Source organism: Orbicella faveolata, unplaced genomic scaffold (genome assembly GCF_042242905.1).
Source record: "Orbicella faveolata isolate gen_17 unplaced genomic scaffold, um_ofav_v1 contig_14, whole genome shotgun sequence".
Classification (NCBI taxonomy): domain Eukaryota; kingdom Metazoa; phylum Cnidaria; class Anthozoa; order Scleractinia; family Merulinidae; genus Orbicella; species Orbicella faveolata.
This window is the reverse complement of record NW_028301541.1, coordinates 5413771-5433203: the sequence shown is the minus strand read 5'-3', so window position 1 is coordinate 5433203 and position 19433 is coordinate 5413771. Positions and strand designations below refer to the sequence as shown.

At 38.6% G+C, this 19433-nt stretch overlaps 1 protein-coding gene across 2 annotated transcripts in view; it reads left to right on the top strand.

Moving 5' to 3' along the window:
• Nucleotides 1–19433, top strand: part of LOC110068455 (cytoplasmic dynein 1 heavy chain 1-like) — a 54769-nt gene that overhangs the window by 2251 nt on the left and 33085 nt on the right. For both annotated transcript variants that reach the window (XM_089286317.1, XM_089286316.1), the window contains exons 3-40: nucleotides 62–248; nucleotides 767–987; nucleotides 1636–1686; nucleotides 1780–1949; nucleotides 2316–2576; nucleotides 2940–3156; nucleotides 3412–3498; nucleotides 3902–4057; nucleotides 4329–4463; nucleotides 4739–4873; nucleotides 4980–5051; nucleotides 5326–5409; nucleotides 6035–6214; nucleotides 6689–6832; nucleotides 7159–7305; nucleotides 7806–8050; nucleotides 8510–8582; nucleotides 8782–8892; nucleotides 9030–9149; nucleotides 9610–9750; nucleotides 10351–10573; nucleotides 10772–10917; nucleotides 11053–11163; nucleotides 11268–11477; nucleotides 12037–12183; nucleotides 12384–12550; nucleotides 13025–13364; nucleotides 13948–14133; nucleotides 14243–14446; nucleotides 14877–15159; nucleotides 15398–15498; nucleotides 15657–15807; nucleotides 15894–16134; nucleotides 16541–16724; nucleotides 16999–17211; nucleotides 17803–17955; nucleotides 18467–18552; nucleotides 18999–19155. In XM_089286317.1, the coding sequence (XP_089142443.1) occupies nucleotides 62–248; nucleotides 767–987; nucleotides 1636–1686; nucleotides 1780–1949; nucleotides 2316–2576; nucleotides 2940–3156; nucleotides 3412–3498; nucleotides 3902–4057; nucleotides 4329–4463; nucleotides 4739–4873; nucleotides 4980–5051; nucleotides 5326–5409; nucleotides 6035–6214; nucleotides 6689–6832; nucleotides 7159–7305; nucleotides 7806–8050; nucleotides 8510–8582; nucleotides 8782–8892; nucleotides 9030–9149; nucleotides 9610–9750; nucleotides 10351–10573; nucleotides 10772–10917; nucleotides 11053–11163; nucleotides 11268–11477; nucleotides 12037–12183; nucleotides 12384–12550; nucleotides 13025–13364; nucleotides 13948–14133; nucleotides 14243–14446; nucleotides 14877–15159; nucleotides 15398–15498; nucleotides 15657–15807; nucleotides 15894–16134; nucleotides 16541–16724; nucleotides 16999–17211; nucleotides 17803–17955; nucleotides 18467–18552; nucleotides 18999–19155 (6240 nt within the window). The remainder of the gene's footprint in view (nucleotides 1–61; nucleotides 249–766; nucleotides 988–1635; nucleotides 1687–1779; nucleotides 1950–2315; nucleotides 2577–2939; nucleotides 3157–3411; nucleotides 3499–3901; nucleotides 4058–4328; nucleotides 4464–4738; nucleotides 4874–4979; nucleotides 5052–5325; nucleotides 5410–6034; nucleotides 6215–6688; nucleotides 6833–7158; nucleotides 7306–7805; nucleotides 8051–8509; nucleotides 8583–8781; nucleotides 8893–9029; nucleotides 9150–9609; nucleotides 9751–10350; nucleotides 10574–10771; nucleotides 10918–11052; nucleotides 11164–11267; nucleotides 11478–12036; nucleotides 12184–12383; nucleotides 12551–13024; nucleotides 13365–13947; nucleotides 14134–14242; nucleotides 14447–14876; nucleotides 15160–15397; nucleotides 15499–15656; nucleotides 15808–15893; nucleotides 16135–16540; nucleotides 16725–16998; nucleotides 17212–17802; nucleotides 17956–18466; nucleotides 18553–18998; nucleotides 19156–19433) is intronic.

Genomic DNA, 19433 nt, shown 5'->3' with positions numbered 1-19433 from the left:
TGAAGGTTGCAATAAACGGGTTGAACTCAGACTGTACATTGCTTCATATCTGTTCCTTCAGGTTACCAAACTAGACCGTGATCCAGCATCTGGCACTGCTTTACAAGAGATCAGCTTTTGGTTGAATCTAGAGAGAGCCTTACTGAGGATCCAAGACATCAGAGAGAGTCCAGACATTGCACTCACTCTAGACATCTTAAAACATGGAAAACGGTTTCATGCTACTGTCAGCTTTGACACAGATACAGGTAAAATATTGGGTTGTTAATGAAGCTGTCAAAAGCTATTGCATTTAATTGTTTTGTGAAAATAAAAATGTACTTGATACATATATATATATGCTCACTTTGAATTGTAAATTTGAAAAGTATAGACTTGTATGTTTGTGAGGTAGGTAACTTTCTCAAGACATCAGGGTGCAACATTTGAAAACTTACCAGTTTTGCATACTGTTAGATGTACACATACATTGTACATGTGCATGTATAACTGTGAAAGTTAAGCACCATCAATTTGAGTCAATTTTTGCAAAATACATTTACATGTAGTTGGTGATATGGTGGTTCATTAAGTGTAAATCAATTATTTCTATTCAAAACCTTGTTATTCTGGTTGATGTGTTTTGAATGTGCATTTTTATTTCATGAGGCGTGGGTCTCCTTATGTCTTACAAAATAAAGCAGTAAAACTAGTCAAATTTTTTTTCAGTGAGGAAAGTTATTAACAAAATTCAGCAAAGCTAAAGTTGGCTTTTCCTTCAATTTAGGTTTAAAGCAAGCTTTGGCAACAGTGAATGATTACAACCCACTGATGAAGGATTTCCCCTTGGATGACCTTCTGGCTGCCACAGAACTGGACAAGATCCGTGCTGCACTGAGTGCCATTTTCACTCATTTGAAAAAGATCCGTAGCACCAAGTATCCAATCCAAAGAGCCCTGCGCCTTGTGGAAGCCATTTCCCGCGACTTGAGTTCACAGCTCCTGAAAGTATATTACTATTCTTCTAGTCTGAGATAAAGTTTAAAGTTTATAGTACTCAGATCTTCTCTAGTTAGAATTTTAAATCCCAGAAAATTAATAAAATTTTTCCAACCTCCCCCAGCCACTCTTTTATAAGCTTCCCTCTTCAAATGGTAATCTGAGGTGATAAAAAGGGTTTCTTTATTAGGTCTGAATTGAGCTACATGTACATGTCTGAGGTGTACATGTGCACCCCTATTTGGCCTGCTGATCGCAAATTAGATTTATCAATTTATTGGACAGCTGGACCAGGTTGTTAGCAAGCTGGTTAACACTAACCCAGGATTAAAAGTTAATGGCAGTATTGATTTTTCTTGTATAAAGAGGTTTTTACTGCCTATGTGTTGTCTAGTTTTAGATTATTTAAACTCAAAACTGAATTACAAACAATATAATTAACAGAAAACCCCACCAAAAGTTTCAAAAATGAAGTCAAAATTCTTGCCAATCCTGGGTTAGGATTGCGCTTTGAACAACCCCACCTTGGTGGGTTACATGTAGTTTTGTAACAGGATTTAAAAAACATCAAGTCAAATTCCAGGGAAAAAAAACTCTCTTCAAAGTGTATGACAAACAGAATTTAATTTTTGTGTTCTTATTTGACAATTTTATCAGGTTTTGGGTACCAGAAGATTGATGCACATCACCCATGAAGAATTTGAAAAGGTAACATGCAGTTCATAAGGCTTTCTTTACATCAAGTTCATATTTTCCAGTCACTTTTGTGGCAAAATTAATGTACATTTTAATTTGTTATAGATCATGATCGCTTGTTTTGAAGTGTTCACAACCTGGGATGATGAATATGAAAAGCTTCAAACCTTGTTGCGAGACATTGTGAAGAAGAAGAGAGAAGAAAACCTGAAGATGGTGTGGAGGGTAAATCCAGCTCACAAAAGACTTCAAGCAAGGCTTGACCAGATGAGAAAGTAAGGGGATTGTTGTTTTATATATGAGTTATTGGCCATGTATGAGGGCAAGTGGCTGGATATTGGCCTAGTTCTTTTTTCACATGTTTACTGACTGAGACAGAGACAAGGTCCATAAACGTGCAATGAAAGACCAAGGATTTGTATTATATGGAAAAAGAACACTATTTTCTTGAGGGAGACATCAGTTAATCCCAAGTAGGCAAGATAGCACGATCTTGCTTGCTTGGGTAGCCAATCACAGTGCAGGATTTAGCTCATCTTACCCATAATACCATTTACGTCCACCTCAATAAATTACCATCCTCCGATGGCAAATGTTGTTAAATTTGCTTTATTGACAAGTTACAATGTGCATCATTTCAGATTTCGCCGGCAGCATGAACAACTACGGGCTGTCATTGTCCGTGTTCTTCAGCCCCCAACTGTCAGCCAAGCCTCTCCGCCCAGCCCTGGTGGTCCTCCAAAGACTGTCGAGGATGAGGAGGTGAAGCCAGAAGCTCTGCTTGATCCTGCTGATGCTAACGCCATTCAGGAAGTGAACCTTGCTTATGAGAATGTCAAGGAAGTTGATGGACTTGATGTGTCAAAAGATGGCTCTGAGGCATGGGAAGCAGCCATTAAGAGGTTTGACTACGACATTATTATTACTAGTAACTAATTACGGCTAAATTGCCAGAAATTACAAATTATGTGAAGTCATTAGATGTTATATATCAAGCACAAAAGACCTTGTTTGAGAAACAACTATCATTGAAATACTTTTGGTTTTAAAATTTTTAGTGCACTGCCATTTACAATGGAAGATCTGATGTTGCTTCAATCAGTTGCATGGGAAACCAAAATGACTGTTGCATGCCTGGAAAATGCAAAGCACAAAATGTTTGGTACCTATTTCTGAGTCATGGACTTATACTTGTATCAGGACATCTCAACATTCCTTCTTTAAAGTAGAATCCCTCGCTAATATTTAACTGCATTATATTGTAGGTATGATGAGCGCATAGACAGAGTGGAGACTCGTATCACAGCACGTCTACGAGACCAGCTCGGAACAGCTAAGAATGCAAATGAGATGTTCAGGATCTTCTCCAGGTTCAATGCTCTGTTTGTGCGTCCACACATCAGAGGTGCAATCCGCGAATACCAGACTCAGCTGATCCAGAGGGTGAAGGATGACATTGAAGCGCTTCATGACAAGTTCAAGGTATGAAATTTTAGAGTGGAATTCACTGTATGTTTGTTGCATGTGTTGAGTTTATAATTACTTGGCAAAATAAATTTTAATCTCAACTTGAAGGCAGTCCTGCCAAGCCATATCTATATAAACTGTACATTGAGTTATACTTACAATTTGTACGACTGTACAATTTTTGTCCTGCCTTTGATTCTTCATTAAAACTTTTAGCACTGAAATGGTCAGGTCTGGTTATAGCTTTTTATATGTTTGTTATATCCCTAGATCCAGTATCCATACAGCAAAGCCTGCAAGATGAGTAAAGTTCGAGATTTGCCTCCTGTATCTGGCTCCATCATTTGGGCAAGACAGGTCAGTGCTTCTCTTCCTTCACCAGTGATCATGAGAGCAATCTTTCAAAATGTTGATGTTGGGTTGTACATCTAGTACTTGATTCATTGAGTAAACTTTAGATATAATTATGATTACTTTGTTAAATTGCTGGGCTTCTGGTTGAGTTTTCTTCTGGGCTACAGTTTGCAGAATGATGGTACTACAAAATGTGACTGATTACTTTTCTCAACTTATATTATTTTTATTAAAGAAAATGAACTTCAATGTACATTTTGTTTGTACAACCTTGTGAGAATGCTCAGCTGAGTTTGTGAGCACTTTCCTTTTACAATGTAGTTTGGGAGGAGGCGTGGTCTTCAAACAACATAAGCTTGACAGTTAGAGCACATAGTTATAGAAATCAATTAATTTTCTGCTCCAGATTGACCGTCAGCTATCTGCATACATGAGGCGTGTGGAAGATGTCCTTGGAAAGGGCTGGGAAAACCATGTTGAAGGACAGAGGCTGAAGGCTGATGGCGACAGCTTCAGGCAGAAATTGAACACTCAGGAACTGTTTGATGACTGGTCAAGAAAGGTCAGTACACTAAATCAAGTCAAATACGGTACCTTAGGTCAAAATCAGAGAAAAGAAAAATCTCAATGAAATCTTAATGAAATCTTATGAAATACATTAATTATATATCAATAAATATTGCTATTACAGCTTATAATTTCTGTCATCTAGAGACAAATCTAAACTTGTAGTATAAGGAACAATTTGTTCTTTAAAGTTCATCTGCTTTTCAATCAGTGCAACTTAGTTACTAACAAAACCATCTTGACTCCCTTCTCTTTCTTTGTTGCAGGTTCAACAGCGAAATCTTGGGGTTTCTGGACGAATCTTCACCATTGAAAGTACAAGAGCCAGGGGTGGTGGCAGAGGAAATGTGTTGAAACTGAAAGTGAACTTCTTACCAGAAATCATCACACTCTCTAAAGAGGTGTTTTTTTCATGAGTATTTTTAACTATTACTTTTTGGCTAAATGGGACAACTACATATGGAAAAGACAAGAACAGGACAGAAAATCCCCTTCTGTAGAAATTTTATCTTGGACATGTACATGTGTAAACTGTACATGAAATATAATCTCACTGAAAGTGGCATAACCTGCGAGCATTGACCAGCCAGTCCCAATTCCTAAAATGTGTAGGAGCCAATATTCATTTTTTAGTACTTAGTTTTAAAAGTAACTAATCTTTTCCCTTTTTTGGTAGGTTCGTAACCTAAAGTGGTTGGGTTTCCGAGTTCCCTTGGCAATTGTAAACAAGGCACACCAAGCCAACCAGCTTTACCCATTTGCCATCTCACTTATTGAAAGTGTGCGAACTTACGAAAGAACATGTGAAAAGGTATTTAAGATTTATGTTTAATATTGACCATTCCAACCTACATACTTTGCTTGTGGAAGTTACAGTAATTTAATACTCTCATTTATTTCATTGATTTGTTTTTAAGGTTGAAGAGAAGGGTTCTATCTCACCTCTTGTTGCTGGTTTGCGAAAAGATGTACAGGCTCTCGTTACAGAAGTAAGTTATATAAAGTATTTGGTCTGAAATTATTATATTTATATTGCATGTGAAACTGTTTTGGTTGTAATCCAGCCTTCTCCTACTGTAGAATTGATTGAAGAATTTCTTTATGAGGGACATTACCAAGAAACAAGTAGTGTTATCTGTATTCTAATACAGCACCATTCTGTTGTAGCAATTTTCATAGTGCTACATGTATATTATATACTGCAAGTGAGAGGATGTAATTATTTGCGCAGAGTTAACTTTGATTGACTGGTTATTTCTGCAGGGTATGGTTCTTGTTTGGGAATCCTACAAGTTGGATCCATATGTGCAGAAGCTAGCTGAGGCTGTGTTTAACTTCCAAGAAAAGGTACAATAAACTAGCAGATCTTAACAACCACATGTTTGTAACTTTGTGAGATTTACAGTAGTTGTTACAGATTTTGGTTTATCATTTTGAAACCTTTCTGTCCCAGTTTTAAAAGGTTAATTTTTACATGTTAAGTTTGTAATTCCTTTGTTTATTTATATGATCCAAACCCAGATGTACATGTACATTTGCCTGCACTGTGTATGCAGAGTTTCTTTTGTTTGATTATTAATTTTATATTGAACATTTTTAGATCACTTTCAAAATGAATATAATTCCATTTCAAATAATAAGATGCATCTACAATGTGACAGAGATGTCTTTATTGTTATAATTATTACAACAATATAACCCATTTCTGCAACTGGATAAACATTGGCTCTGGCTATAGGTCTGGACAGTATGGATTTATCAACAGGCTTTTAGCCAGATGGATGTCTAGGCGTCCTGTGGACAGCCAATTTCTATAGAAAATTATTTTATTTTTCGTATGCTGCCTTATAAATTGCTCATTTGAGAAGGCCCTATAGCACATTTTAGACGGCCACTTTTCAAATTCTGGCTAAAGGCCTATTTATCGACAGTATGCATTGTTTGGTTGATGATTTAATATTTTAATTTCCAGGTTGATGACTTGCTGAGTAGCGTTGAGAAGATTGACATTGAAGTGCGATCCCTCGAGACTTGTTCCTACAACAGTCATACATTCAGGGATGTTCTGGGTAAAGTTCAGAGAGCAGTGGATGAGTTGAACCTTCATTCCTACTCTAATCTTCCTCAGTGGGTTGCGACTCTTGATCTTCAGGTAATACTGGAGTCATTCTAAACGAATTCATAATTTGTTTTTGGGTTATTTTTTGTTGTTGTGAGACATGTCACTTTTTTGTGATACTTTCCATTTTAAATTCAATTAAATGCAATTAAACTTAGTGAACGACACTCGTCAGGTGGTCAGCAATTTCTGGTTGTTGGTGCAGGCACATTGCACCCCATGGTAGTGGTGTGTTTAAGCATGGCATAATCAAGCTACTGGTTATTTTGCCTTTTTTTTTTCTGCCCCTCCCTCCTCATCCCTTTTCCACTCTTATTTCAGTGTGAGCTGCGATGGGTGCCTGGATAACCATCTGTGGGGGCTCATGGCTGGGTTGCAGGGATTGCCAGCCATGAGAGCGTTTCACTGTCTAGGGGCTGGGTTGATCACAGTGGAGGCCCTCAGGCACCCATCCTCCATACAGCCTGATGCAGTTGTTAATAACTTGCTGTGGAACATTCGTTATAGGTTGAGAAGTACTTGTCAGGTCGTCTGGAGGCTGGTTTGAAGAGCTGGACTGACTGTCTCAAAGGAAGCAAGACTTCTAAACACTTGGATGATACTGACACATCCATGATGGCACACAAACCAGGGGGAGACCCTGACATACAGGTTTGATAGAGAATTTCTATCAACTGAAAATGTCGGAAAATTATTAAGAGGGTATAGTGAAACCCCCTTTCATGGCTACCATTTTATTACAGCCACTTTATTCTGGCCTAAACAAAAGTTCAGTCAGTCATTTTCTTATGTAAAAAAACCCCTTTAATACAGCCATCCTATCAATACGGTTAGATTTTTGTGGCCCATTGGTTACCAGATCATTTAACTGGGTTCCACTGTTCAACAGTGTGTGTCAAAAAACACATGTTCTATATTTTCTTTTTTCTTTTTTCTTTAACTTTTATTAAATTAACTTTGTAACTGCCTTCTTACAGATTCTACGACATGAGATACTGATTCAGAATCAAGTCCTGTTTATACAACCTCCCGTGGAAAGAGTGCGAGAACACTTGATCGCTGAGCTACACATATGGATTAGTAACATCACACTGCTGCCCCGCATCCAGAGTTCTCGGTATCAGGTTGGTATAGGGGTCATGCCTTTTCTGCAGGCCTGTCATTATATGCCGTATTTCCTAACACCTGTTGTGGCTGAGTATGCTTGATATGCCCTTAATGTTATGAGTGAAATTGCTTGTAGTTGATACATTTCACCAACAAAATAACAAATTTGTTATGGGTGTGAAGATCATTGCTACAGGTGACTCCAAACCTGATGACAGCCCTTCTGAGTTACATCTCTGTCAGTACCCATGAGTCTCTGCCACTCATTCTCCTGACTTTTGTGATGTTCCAGAAAATATCCATACCCCTCTCATGGAAGATTTTTTGGTTTGACCTTCTCCCCCCAATCCCTCTGGAAATTCCAGTTTTTGTTCTTACTTTCTTTTCAAATCATACTAATAACAAGCCTGGATTTCACTAGTGACTTGGGCGTAACCTCAAATATAAGAAGTCTGTTTATTTGTAAAAAAAGTGTAAAAACCAAGATGTTAATCCATTTTGTTTTGCATTATTGTAGGTTGGCCTGGAGCGCGATGAGCTTGAGACTGACACAACTTACCGCAGTCTCTTGGGAAAGCTTCCTGAAGGCCCAGTGTACCTGCAAGCTGCTTACGCTGCAATCGAAGAGAAGGTGGCAAAGATGGAGGAGTATGTACAGGTGTGGCTTCAGTACCAGTCTCTCTGGGACATGGATATGAGCATGGTGTACAACAGACTGGGAGAGAACATGGAGAAGTGGATGGTTCTTCTCAAAGACATCAAGTAAGGGCAGACTGACTTAACATTTACTGTAGCCTTTGCCTGTAGAATTTACAGAGATGTAGCTAAAAATTCACCAAGCCAGCTCATTAACAAGCCTAGCTAACTTTCTGGCCTTGGCTGCTCCACAGTTTACCCAAGTCTTTGTTTTCAAATGAAATTGCAGCTAGATTTTATTTCTCTTTTAGCCAGTGAAAATAGCTGTCAACTGACACTTACTGACATGCTTGGAACTAAACCACAAGACTAACTTTAAGACTAAAGTATGACCAATAATAATTATAATTATAATAATTATTATGACCACTTACATTTTGGCTGTGATGCTGTTCAGGTTTTTTTTTTAACTTTACCAGAAAGGATAATTTTAGTAGAACTTGACAAACGTGTGCTTTGTCAATCTAACACAAAGTGTTCTTTTTGGAAATATTTACAATGTATGTTATCTGTCTTTTTCTACAGGCGAGCGCGTGTCACCTTCGACACTTCAGACACACGGAAAGTCTTTGGACCAATTGTCATTGACTATCACCAGGTATTTTTGTGTATTTCACAGCTGCTATTGAGGTCTAATATCACTAATATCAAATAGGAATGTCCCTTGAAAATAGCAATAAATTCTAAAAGATACTTACAGATACTTAAAAATAGGTTTCAAACTTGCATTATAACTTACCCAGATGATCAAAATGGTTACTCTCTATGTCAAACATTTTTCTGTGCTTTGATTCCAGGTTCAATCTAAAGTCAACATGAAGTACGACACATGGCACAAGGAAATCCTCAGCAAGTTTGCCTCACGCCTCGGAGATAACATGCAGGACTTTTATGGCTCAGTCTCCAAGGTAATCTTTTGTTTACTGTACAAACCTCTATTTACTGTCAGACTGAGTGCACATTGTATTTCAGACATTGTAATTATTTCATGTTGATATCTTGATATTTTTATGAATACTCTGAGCACTAGTGTTTGGTATTTCAGGCCCGTACTGATATGGAGCAGCAAACGATTGAAGGAGCCTCGACATCTGATGCTGTTGGGTTCATCACTGTTGTGCAGTCACTGAAGAGAAAGCTGAAGAACTGGGAGAAGAATGTTGAGGTCTGAAATGTTTCCTTCCCACTTTCACACAGTGATATAGGTGGGGTTGTGAGGTCCCTAACCAGCATCCAGCATACAGCTATGATTTATTGCATATTTAATTAATTTTACCCAGATTACAACTTTTTTTTGGAACCAAATCATGGCAAAGAAAGGAAATTATTGACAGAGTATGGAGTTAGATAGAAAAGACTTGCAATGAGATTTTGATCCTGCTGCTTAGCTCTCACTGTTGTCAGTCAATATCATCACTCTGTGAACTTCAAGCCCACTACTCTCACCCAGCCATTTCCAGCCATTTCCTTCCTTTCCTTCCATTTCCATTTCTTTCTGAATCGATGTGTATGATTGCAACAGATAAAGTGGTTTTTTCTTTGGTTGTGTTTAGGAATTAACTTGATTTTGTTTTACATTTCACATGACGTATTTTTAAAACATGATTTAATTTCCAAAATAATAGATGTACAAAGAAGGCCAGCGTATCTTGGAGCGACAGAGATTTGCCTTCCCTCCATCATGGCTGTATGTTGACAACATTGAAGGAGAGTGGGGTGCATTTAATGACATCCTGAAGAGAAAAGACTCCAGTATTCAGACCCAGGTAATTAAAAAATAGCGTGTTCCCTATAATTTTCTGTCATTCGTGAAGTTAATAAATCTGAATGTGCTTTTCAAGAAAATATCCATATTCCCCCTACAGAAGGGATTGGAATTTCCTGGGGGGTGGGGAGGGGTTGTGTAAGATCAAAAAATTTTAAGAGAACATATCAAGCTTAATTGGAATTTCCAGTGGTGGAGGTATAGATATTTATCTTTCTGAAACTACACCTTCAATCTCTTGGCGGATGTAAGGCTTAAATAAAAGATCTTCTAATAGCACAACATAGCGCTAAACATTGCAATAAGATAGTAATGGGAAAACTTACAAGATTGATGGTCAGTGAAAGCGAGCCAAATTAAAGTAACAACAAATGGTGCAAAACTTTGTTTTAGTAGAGGTTCAAAATGCCAGATTGATAGTCCCTTATGAAGTGTCTACAAGTTTAATAAAAATAATCCTTAACTGGAGTTGATGCAGTTTTCTTGTGATAGTAAAATTATTCCTGTTCATTCTCTTTTGGTCTTCAGTAATGATGTACTAACAATACAAATGTAGGTGTTAAGTACAGATTTTTCATTTGTTATTCTATTCTCTTGGTAGGTTGCCACTTTGCAAATGAAGATCATCTCTGAGGACCAGGCAGTAGAAACACGCACTTCAGAGCTGCTGTTTGAATGGGAGAAGGGCAAACCTGTTCAGGGCAGCACAAGACCTGATGTAGCACTAAACAACTTGGCCATTTTTGAGGGCAAGTTCTCCAGACTTAAGGAAGACAGAGACAATGTCGCCAGGGCCAAGGAAGCTCTGGAACTGATGGAACCAGGTGGGATTTTGATAATTTGTTCGAATTATGAATTCTTTGGACACCAGAAAAGTATTGCCCACACTGTAGCGCAGTTGCATCAATAGCTTAAGCCTGTTGTCTGTGATTAGCATAAAGGCAGCCATTAGATGGCGTGGTATCCCTCACGCTGTTATCTGCTGTGGTTTGTGTACTGACTTTTTGGTGACTTGTTTGCAGGAACATTGGTGGCTAGTGATGAGCGAGTCCAGGTTGGTCTGGAAGAGTTACAAGACTTGAAGGGTGTGTGGTCTGAACTGGCGAAGGTTTGGGAGAAAGTGGATGAGTTGAAGGAGAAACCATGGCTTTCTGTTCAGCCTAGGAAGGTGAGTGCTATGGTGTAGTAAAAAGTGTCATTTAGACATAAACAGAATTATCACCAAGACACAAAGGTTAAAATAATGTAATCAAGTGCTACATTCATTGTGCATAGCTGTTGATGATGTTTAATATCTTTACAGCTGCGTCAGTCACTTGATGGTCTGTTGAATGACATGAAGAACCTTCCAGCTCGGCTCAAACAGTACTCTTCATTTGAGTATGTTCAGAAAACAATCAAGACTTACTTGAAGGTAATAGCCTCTCTGCTCTGAAAAAAGTGTTATTGTGTTTGGTGCAGCCATCATGTCCAGATGTTGTGCTCAGTTTCTACAATGTTTCTTTTTGCATTTGGTAGGTTAACATGCTGATTGTTGAACTCAAGTCGGAAGCATTGAAGGAGCGGCACTGGAAGACACTGATGAGAAAGCTGCACGTCAACTGGGTGTTGAGTGATTTAAATTTGGGACAAGTGTGGGATGTAGATCTGCAGAAGAATGAAATGATTGTCAAAGATGTCATTCTTGTTGCCCAGGGAGAAATGGCCTTGGAGGAATTCTTGAAACAGGTGATTCTTTCATTTTATCCTCAGAATTGTGGCCTCGACACCCCCCTGAGGTGTTAGAAGGATGATGATGATCCTCAGAATTGGGTCAATTGTGTCAGTCTTCTTCATGGCTGTTTAGTAGCTTTTGTTATCTTTTGTGGAACTGTCAAAGACCAGTATTGCCAGCATCTGTTTAGTTGTTTTCTGCTGTTCCTGCCTCTAGCTGGTGTGCTAATAATACTTCTGATATAATTGAAATATGCAATAATACTTTCAAGGCTGTGGTGTAAGAAAAATTTTGAGGAGCCCAAGGGTTTCTAACTATGAAATCCTAGGTGCCCAGCACTTAAACGGACATGAAAAAAGTATGTTTTTCCATTCGCCCAAAGTAAGAAGTTAGTCGTCTGATGGTACCCCGGTGCTTCATGGCACAACCCTGACACATACAATTCAATTTTCAATTCAACTAGAATAGGAATGTATTTCATCCTATACAAGATGGGTCAGCATATCTATATCGAAATAGGCAAATGCTATGCATTTCAAATGTTAGTGACAGCTATTATTATTTTGGCTGCAGGTGCGAGATGTGTGGCAGACCTATGAACTGGAGCTTGTGAACTATCAGAACAAATGCCGCATCATCCGAGGCTGGGATGACCTGTTCACCAAAGTCAAGGAGCACATCAACAGTGTGTCAGCCATGAAACTGTCCCCATACTACAAGGTACATTTTGTATTCATGCTGGAACGGTCATCATCAAGATTGGCAGGGATGTCACTTAATGCCGACTACTTGCTAATTTCATTGTCTGAAAGACTAAAAAGCCAACATCACTAATTGAAAGTGCACTCACTTTCATTGACGACATCGATAGCAAGATCGGACTGGTGCATGTCTTTTAAAAAGCTCTGCTTGTTTCTTAGGTCTTTGAAGAGGATGCCCTTCAGTGGGAGGAGAAGCTTAACCGTATCCATGATGTGTTTGATGTGTGGATTGATGTCCAGCGTCGATGGGTGTACCTGGATGGTATCTTCAGTGGAAGTGCTGATATCAAGGCTTTGTTACCAGTGGAAACTCAACGCTTCCAGAGGTGAGTGTTATTTATTTGCTGCAATTGATTTTCTTTCAGTTAATAATTTGTACCAGTTATAAGTAAATTAATACCTAAATTTTGCTGCATCATGAAACATTTCCAAGCGAAAAAAATATTTTCAGCTAGAGTATACCTGTCTGAATGAACAATTCAGAGTTGCTATAAAAATTCCTCCACGTTACAGAAAACAGAGTTAAAGAAGCAATGCCACAATCTTTTAAGTCATTGTTATTCACTTTTAAATTGCAGCAAACCTTAAAATGATAGTTTTAGTAAGGCAGAGTAATACCACAATTGTAATACAAAAAGGAAACTAAACAAGGATGGCTACAACCAAGAAAGACTAAGACAGATTATCAACGACACCTTGAGAACATTGGCCATGTAGCAGACTTAAATTGCATATAAGTTAGTGTACCAGTTTCATTAAGTTGGTTGGCAAATCTCTTTGCTGCTTTCTTTTCACCCCAGCATCAGCACAGAATTCCTGACACTAATGAAGAAGGTAGCCAAAACACCTCTGATTGTGGATGTCCTCAACATCCAAGGAGTTCAGCGTCAGCTGGAACGTCTGGCAGATCTACTTGGTAAAATCCAGAAAGCTTTGGGTGAATACCTGGAAAGGGAGAGAGCATCTTTCCCACGATTCTACTTTGTGGGAGATGAAGACTTGCTCGAGATCATTGGGAACAGCAAGAGCATTCCAAAGCTGCAGAAGCACTTCAAGAAGATGTTTGCTGGTGTTGCTGCCATCGTTCTTAATGATGAGGAAAATTTGATCAGTGGCTTGAGTTCCAAGGAAGGAGAAGAGGTAACTGCACTACATTGGAAGAAAAAATACTTTGTGGTGTACTAATTAATAAGTGTTACATGTATTTGGAATAATCAGGGTTTCAGTAGGACATTGGTTTAGCCCCTTCTAAGTTGGAGCTAGAAACACTTGCAGTACTATATCTACACACATGTACACCGTGTCATAACATTGACTGTGCTGCATCTAACCTACAATGTATTTATGTGTGATTTGCCATGCTCTAAACAAGCAAGGGACTCAGTACGAATATTTGTAATACACTTTTGAAAAGCTGTGATTTAAGAGAGCTTTGTATCGTTTGGAGAGACACTTGCTCCTTTGAATAACTGGACAAAAAACTTTCCATTGTATCATCATGGAAACAATGCCGTGGGAAAGAGACTTCAACTATGCTTAACATGAATACTTACAGAATATACATTGAGGTTTTTATAAGCTATTTATAATTCAATACTGTTCTGTTACTATTTTCACTTTTATCAATAGTGTCCAACACCCAGCAAATTGGCAAGATGTTTGATGGTCATTATGAAAATATCATTTAAGTTTAACCTTCGTGCAAACCTTTGTCTCTCTCCAGGTGGTCTTCAAGAAGCCTGTATCATTGAAGGAACATCCCAAAGTGAATGAATGGCTGACATGTGTCGAGTCTGAGATGCGTACTACTCTGGCTACCTTACTGGCTGAGGCAGTGACTGATGTACAACAGTTTAATTCTGAGAGCATTGATGGGCAGCAGTACATGAAGTGGGTTGATGGATTTCAGGTAAGATGGGTGCTTTGTCTGATTCACATGCACAATAAAGTATATCAGTTTAATCTCTTGCTGGTTGATAGATACTCATCTAATCCGATTAATTATTTCCTTCTTGTAGGCCCAACTTGTAGTTCTAGCTTCTCAGATTGCATGGTCAGAAAGCTGTGAAAACGCATTGCAGACAATCTCCTCATCTTCCAACCAGAAAGACTTGGAGCCAATGTTGAAGGTCCTCAGAGTTGTCGAAGCGACATTGAACATCCTGGCTGACTCTGTCCTGCAAGAACAGCCTCCAGTGAGACGACGCAAACTGGAACACTTGGTAAGCCTGTAAATCAGTCTGTTTGGTGGAGTTTTTTTTTATCAATGACATATTTTCATTTTCTGTGTAAGTACTGAATCAACTTTTGGCAGTTTATACATGTAGGGGATCTTTAAAAGGGCCAATGTCAACAATGGGAGAGTAGAGTTTTAAAACTAACTTCAGATATATTATCACCAACTTTGAAATCAGGTTTATATCATAATCTTTGAATGCCTGGTTCACTTTGATATGCCAGGGTAAAACTGTAAACTCAAAAATGTGGTTATTTAAATTTGATGGTAGAAAATGTGTAATCATACATACATGTAGATTAGTGTAATCCTACATGTAAATTAGTGAAAATCTTTTTTTGGAGAACCAGAGCTATAGTTGTAGAAATCAGTAGGACGGTTTGTTAAAAGGCTTACTCATTAATTTTCCGTTTCAGATTATTGAACATGTTCATCAACGTGATGTGACACGCCAGCTGATTGGTGCACAAGTCACAAGTACCAGGGCTTTTGAATGGCTTAGTCAGATGAGGTTTTACTTTGACCCGAAGCAGAAAGATGTTCTTCAACAGCTGTCAATCCACATGGCCAATGCCAAGTTTAATTATGGCTTTGAGTACCTTGGAGTTCAAGACAAGCTTGTCCAGACCCCGCTGACAGATCGCTGTTATCTTACCATGACTCAAGCTTTGGAAGGAAGATTAGGAGGGTCACCATTTGGTGAGTTGGTTCTCTGGTTCCACGTACATGTAGCAATTACACTGTCGATAAACTTTTTAAACAATTTTCACCTTGAAATAATTATGTTTCCTGAAGTGAACTGCTTAAAAATTGTCGTCTTTCGTGGTGGAGAAGAAACCTGGTGAACCTCCCTTTGAAAAACCCTCCTTTAACTCTTTATAGTGCTGTCTTTCTTTTCCAATCTAAATGATTATTGAGTTGTGTTTTGTGTGTTTAGGTCCTGCTGGCACAGGAAAGACAGAATCAGTGAAAGCTCTTGGTCATCAGCTGGGAAGATTTGTGTTGGTCTTTAACTGTGATGAGACATTTGACTTCCAGGTGAGTTCTAGCACTGTTCTGCTGTAGACTTTACAGAAACCTGACTCAAGTGCAAGTCTTTTGAACCTTTCAGCTCTGAAAGCTATAAGGCTCTTTTAAGTTAACAGTTACAAGAATGTTGTGGACATTGTCTAATCCATCTTTTATCTCTTTCCCAGGCCATGGGCCGTATCTTTGTAGGTCTCTGTCAGGTTGGTGCCTGGGGCTGCTTTGATGAATTCAACCGTTTGGAGGAGAGAATGTTGTCAGCTGTGTCTCAACAAATACAGACCATTCAGCTGTCACTCAGAGAAGGCAGCAATGACACATGTAAGGCAATAACTGAAAATATTACTGCAGTTATTTGGTATTATTTGAAAAGTATGGGACTAAAATTATATTTCATCCATTTTCAGCAACAGCCATTACCATTGAGCTGGTTGGCAAGCAAGTGAGAGTGAGCCGTGACATGGCAATCTTCATTACAATGAATCCAGGCTATGCTGGAAGATCCAACCTCCCAGACAACTTGAAGAAGTTGTTCCGTAGCTTGGCCATGACTACTCCTGACAGGCAGCTCATTGCACAGGTCATGTTGTACTCACAGGGCTTCAGAACTGCAGAGAAACTGGCAACCAAGATTGTTCCATTCTTCAAGTACGTAATAATGAAGTAGTTATAAAATGTTGAAAAGGCAAATCACAAAAACAAAGATAGACATCTGGATATGTATTTTCTCATGACAAATTTTCATTGAATGTTGGAAAATTTAACCAAATAATCCTAGAATTGTACACAAACTGTAAGTAGTTACCGTCACGCCACACATTTTCAGATTAGCGTTTTTGTCCTTCAGTGTATGCTGATTTGTAGAGTCATGCCTAGTACATATAATTAGAAAGTTGGGATTCAGTGGTCAGTCAGTCATGGTACTTGACTGTATTCTTTGTGAGAAGACTTAAACTATCTCCACCAGGCTTTATGGCATGTTGATTAGCTTATTTGACAATTCATAGAACATTGGTAAGCCTGATGCATTTTTATTCTGTATGAAATTCTGCAGACTTTGTGGAGAACAGCTTTCTAACCAGTCACATTATGACTTTGGTCTTCGTGCCCTGAAGAGTGTGCTGGTCAGTGCTGGTAATGTCAAACGTGAGAAGATTCAGAGGATCAAAGAGAGTCTGACTGAAGAAGGGCAAGAGGCTGATGAGGCAGCCATCTCTGAGAGTCTAAACGAACAAGAGGTACACAATTTACTTCAACAAAAGTCCACAAGTAATTCCTGAAAGTGCAGTGTTCTAATTTGATGTGACAGTCAATTACCCTACTTTACATGGCTGTACCCTTCTAGATTCAGCACAACTCAACGTAACTCCTACTCAACTCAACTCTCCTCTACTCCATGCCATGTTGTGCTGTGCCACGCCACGCCACGCTGCGCTGCTCCAATCCTTTTTTTCATCAAAAATACTTGTTCAAGTCATTGATATTAAATATTGCTGCTCTTCTTCCAACCAGATCTTGATCCAGAGTGTTTATGAGACAGTGGTGCCGAAACTTGTGGCAGAAGACATCCCTCTTCTTCAAAGCTTGTTGTCAGATGTCTTCCCTGGAGTGCGTTATGTTGGTGCTGAGATGAAGGGCCTCAAGGCTGAGATTAAGAAAGTGTGCACAGAGATGAACCTTGTATATGGAGAGGGAGAAGAACAAGGAAGTGCGTGGGTGGAGAAGGTAACTAAAGGTGTTTATGCTATAGCAAATTGCAACCATGTTTATTCTAGATGGCATGCAAAGTCACGGCAGATTTGCAATGATGGCAAAATGAACCCTAGTCCCAAAATATATCAATTGAAAAGGAATTTGATTCATATGAGGGCGAGCATGCAAGTGAAGCTCTCTTTAATGTGAAAGCTTTAGGTCGCACCTTAATTTAATTTTTAAAAAACATAAGGCTACTTGGTAAAGGGTTTATAGGAAAATCTTTTTATTCATGTCTATTCTCTGATTGTCTCACATGCATATATATTTATGAGTAACCAATCTGTAGCAGTGAAAAAAATGCATCTTTGTTATGAAGTAAGAAACACAAATAATTTATGAGAGGAGTACATTGAATATTCATGGAAATAGTTCATTTTCTGTCCAGAGCATCATCTAATTTAAAAACAATTTGTTAATGTTAAAACACTTAATTCAGGTCTCAAACTTGAGGGATGACTATATGTAAATAATTCTCTATGATCTTTGCAGTTAACAAAGACTTGATCAATCATACTTGAGAACATATTAATGACATCTTCTTCATTGTTGTTATTGTTTTAGATCCTTCAGCTGTATCAGATCTCCCAGATTCATCACGGCCTGATGATGGTTGGACCCAGTGGCAGTGGCAAGTCCTCAGCCTGGCGCACACTGCTGAAAGCCTTAGAAAATCTGGAGGGTGTCGAGGGTGTGGCACATGTTGTTGACCCCAAGGTATTTAAAGTTGCATGACCTAACAGACCATTTTCATATTCTCAGTACTTGACTTGAACTAGCTTGCAATGGAGGCTCATGTGGGAAAATATCATTACATAGAGATTAATGTCATTTGCATTTGAAAAGACTCACCGCTTTAGCCTACTTGCAACCTACAGTAGTTCCAGTCCAGTACCGAGAATATGAATATGGCCAATTAAAGTACTCTGTACATCAAGTCTGGGAAAATGGTTCAGAGGAAAGTTTCATAAAGGTCTATGATTTTTTATCATTGTTAGTAATGTATGTCTATAAACACAGTCACGACTTTTTTAATAGGTAATTAATTTGTAGTAGTAGAACAGTTTTCAATGTAAGTACACGGTAATTGGTTTGGTGTTGGTTTTGTGGCACCCAGTTGAAAGCTGCTCTAATACTTCTAAGGAACTTAATATCTAGAAAACAATTCAGTTCAACCATAACAAGGAAACTGTCTCTAATGTATCCTCTTGGTTGATTTTGTTTTCAGGCCATCTCCAAGGAAGCCTTGTATGGAACGCTTGATCCTAACACAAGGGAATGGACTGATGGATTGTTTACACATATACTGAGAAAGTAAGGGACCCTTCTGAAAATGCACTGTTTCTGTTGAGTACCGTAACTGCTAATCAGCACAGAAGCACAGTATGGCATTTCTCTTACAAGCCTAAAGAGAATTCAAATGGTTTTTTTTTTTTTTTTTTTTACTTAAAATCATGTCTCTTGCTAACGGTTGCACTCTACGTTCTAACGGCCTGATGCTAACGTCTAACGGTTGGGCTAACGCCTCTAATGTTTTTAAGAAAACATTCTGATGGATGACTAGCGGATGCTTAATGCTTTTGCCCGTCTAACGAATAAGTGTTAAGGTATGTTTTCCGGTTCACGGTCACAAATTGATGTGCAGCTTCAGTAAAGAGTTGCAATTTTTCAAACCTTACTTAATATTGAAATTAATACAAAGCAAATATTTTGTTCCACTCCCTTAAGAAATTAAGATGTTCTCACTTTTTGCATTCAAGGATCATTGACAATGTGCGAGGAGAGATCAACAAGAGGCAATGGATCATTTTTGATGGTGATGTTGATCCAGAGTGGGTGGAGAACTTAAACAGTGTTCTGGATGACAACAAGCTGTTGACTCTGCCAAATGGTGAACGTCTAGGCATTCCATCCAATGTAAGTGAAAATATTGCAGAGTGATTATTTCTTGTTATTGACCCTGTTTGCACAGGCCAATTTAGACAGTAAAGCAACACAACTAATTGTTTCATGTTGCAAGCAAGTTGTAGGTTTGATACACAGGGGGAAAAAATCACGTCAAGCACTTGCTGTAAGCTTGTTTGCAAGGTCAAATGTTGTTTTTTGTTTGGATTTGTCAGTGCTTGTATGTGGACTCCTCTGCTTGCTTCTGTGAAAATAGAAGCTAGAAAGACCCAGATTTTAAAGGAGCAATG